The 1,732-nt window shown below is 45.0% G+C and overlaps 1 protein-coding gene across 1 annotated transcript; it reads left to right on the top strand.

The window, feature by feature from the left end:
- Positions 1–325: 325 nt before the first annotated feature.
- LOC120990772 lies at positions 326–1,320 on the top strand. The gene is made up of 3 exons (XM_040419675.1): positions 326–680; positions 769–906; positions 1,046–1,320. The coding sequence occupies exons 1-3, from the start codon at positions 326–328 to the stop codon at positions 1,318–1,320; spliced, it is 768 nt and encodes a 255-aa protein (XP_040275609.1).
- Positions 1,321–1,732: the final 412 nt, after the last annotated feature.

Genomic DNA, 1,732 nt, shown 5'->3' with positions numbered 1-1,732 from the left:
GAATAAGATAGACATAGCAGAGCTGGAGAGGGTTCAGAGTAGGGCAACTAATGCCTCGTTTCCACTGAGCGGATCGGTTCGGGTCGGTACGGTACGGTTCGCTATTTTGGGTGTTTCCACTATGAAAGCGATCCATACAAGCGAACCGTACCGCACCATTCAGGGTCCTGCTTCAGATATAGGGCCATAGAAAAATGGAACGGTTCGGATAGGGCGGAGCTACTTGCGTCACACAATACATTCTCCTGATTGGCGGCATGAATTAAGTCAAACGTAAGCGCAACATAAACAACACGGCGCGATTAGTTCAGATAATGGGAGAAGGATGCCTGCAAACAACAGCAAGCTGTGGTCGTCTCAGGAACTAGCCACTTTTTTAACTATTCAGAGTGAGCTTGATGGATCAGTGAGAAATGAAAAGGTGTTCCAAGATATTTCGCAGCGGATGGCGGCAGAAGGATTTGAACGGACGTCGGGTCAGTGTAGGGCAAAGCTTAAGAAGCTTAAAATACAATATAAAAAAATTAAGGATGCCAACGGCCGTAGTGGAAACAGTCGCAGTACCTGGAAGTGGTACGATGCCATGGACGCCATTTACGGTCATAGGCCGGCAAACCAAGGCAGGGAGGGAGGTCTGGACTCTGCTACTGCACTTCTCGAGTCCATGATAGAACCTGTTGGTAAGTGTTTTTTTTTTTGATTCTGCATATCATTTCGCTCTGCTAACCATTATAAAAAAAATATATCTAACCATATTTGCATTTTCAGATACAGTTGAAGGACTCTCCAATGATGCGTCAAACTTGTCTGATGATGGTCCGTCAATGTCGTTCAGCAGCACCAGCACTATTGCATCACCACCTTCCAGCCAACCACATAGTACGCCCAATGCACCCCGGCAAACAGGTAAGACATGATTAGGTTTTTTTCTTATTTTTTAATTTGTGCATATATTTTGTCCACTCACACTTGAAAGAGTACATAGCAAGATTACTTGTGAACTTTTTTGTGTCTATACTCTATTCTGTTCTGTTGTATATTCCAGGTGAAAGGAGACGCTCGCAGCTGGATCTGCGCACAGTCATGGAGGATATGCGGGCAGCCGAGGAAAGGCAGCTGGAAAGGCTGGATATCCTTTCTGAGCGGAGGTTTCAGGCACTGCGTCAGGATGCCCAGGAAGCTATGCGCCAGGAGGCTGAAATTGCACGGCAGCAGATGGAGCAGTTGGCTACATTCAACCAGGCCTTCCTGGGTGTCCTTGGGCAGCTTGTTCAAGTGCTAGCAGCCAGTCATGATACCAGACCACCGCCAAGGGAGTAGTCCCTCTCTGCCAGCAGTGTTCTGATGTAAAGATTTGATGTACATATGTATATTTCTTAGTATATAGCAAGATTACTTTTTGGTTTGAAAATAAAAGACATGAGAGACCCTGGTTGTGTCTGATGTAAGGTAAACTTTATTTGAGCAATAAAAAATTAATACAACAATAAAAATTAAGCGATAAGGTATCGCATCAGACACTGACGTACCTCATTGCACTCTTCCTCCATATCCTGTGCTACTACCCGTACTGGCTCTTCTGCATTCGTATTCCAGTCCTGGTAGAAGTCTTCTCCATGTCTTTCACAAATATTGTGAAGAGCACAGCAAGTAAGCACCATGGCTTTTGCAAGTTCAATGTCACTGTCATTCCTTTTCATAAGACACCGCCATCTACCCTTTAGTCTTCCAA

This window comes from Bufo bufo, chromosome 2 (genome assembly GCF_905171765.1).
Source record: "Bufo bufo chromosome 2, aBufBuf1.1, whole genome shotgun sequence".
NCBI lineage: Eukaryota > Metazoa > Chordata > Amphibia > Anura > Bufonidae > Bufo > Bufo bufo.
This window is presented reverse-complemented; position numbering and strand designations above follow the sequence as displayed.

Excerpts from the sequence above, each read along its gene's own strand:
- LOC120990772 (XM_040419675.1), top strand. The coding sequence starts at position 326 with ATGCCTGCAAACAACAGCAAGCTGTGGTCGTCTCAGGAACTAGCCACT. Across the intron at positions 681-768 it reads GTCCATGATAGAACCTGTTG|ATACAGTTGAAGGACTCTCC; the intron begins GTAAGTGTTTTT and ends TTGCATTTTCAG. Across the intron at positions 907-1,045 it reads CAATGCACCCCGGCAAACAG|GTGAAAGGAGACGCTCGCAG; the intron begins GTAAGACATGAT and ends TGTATATTCCAG.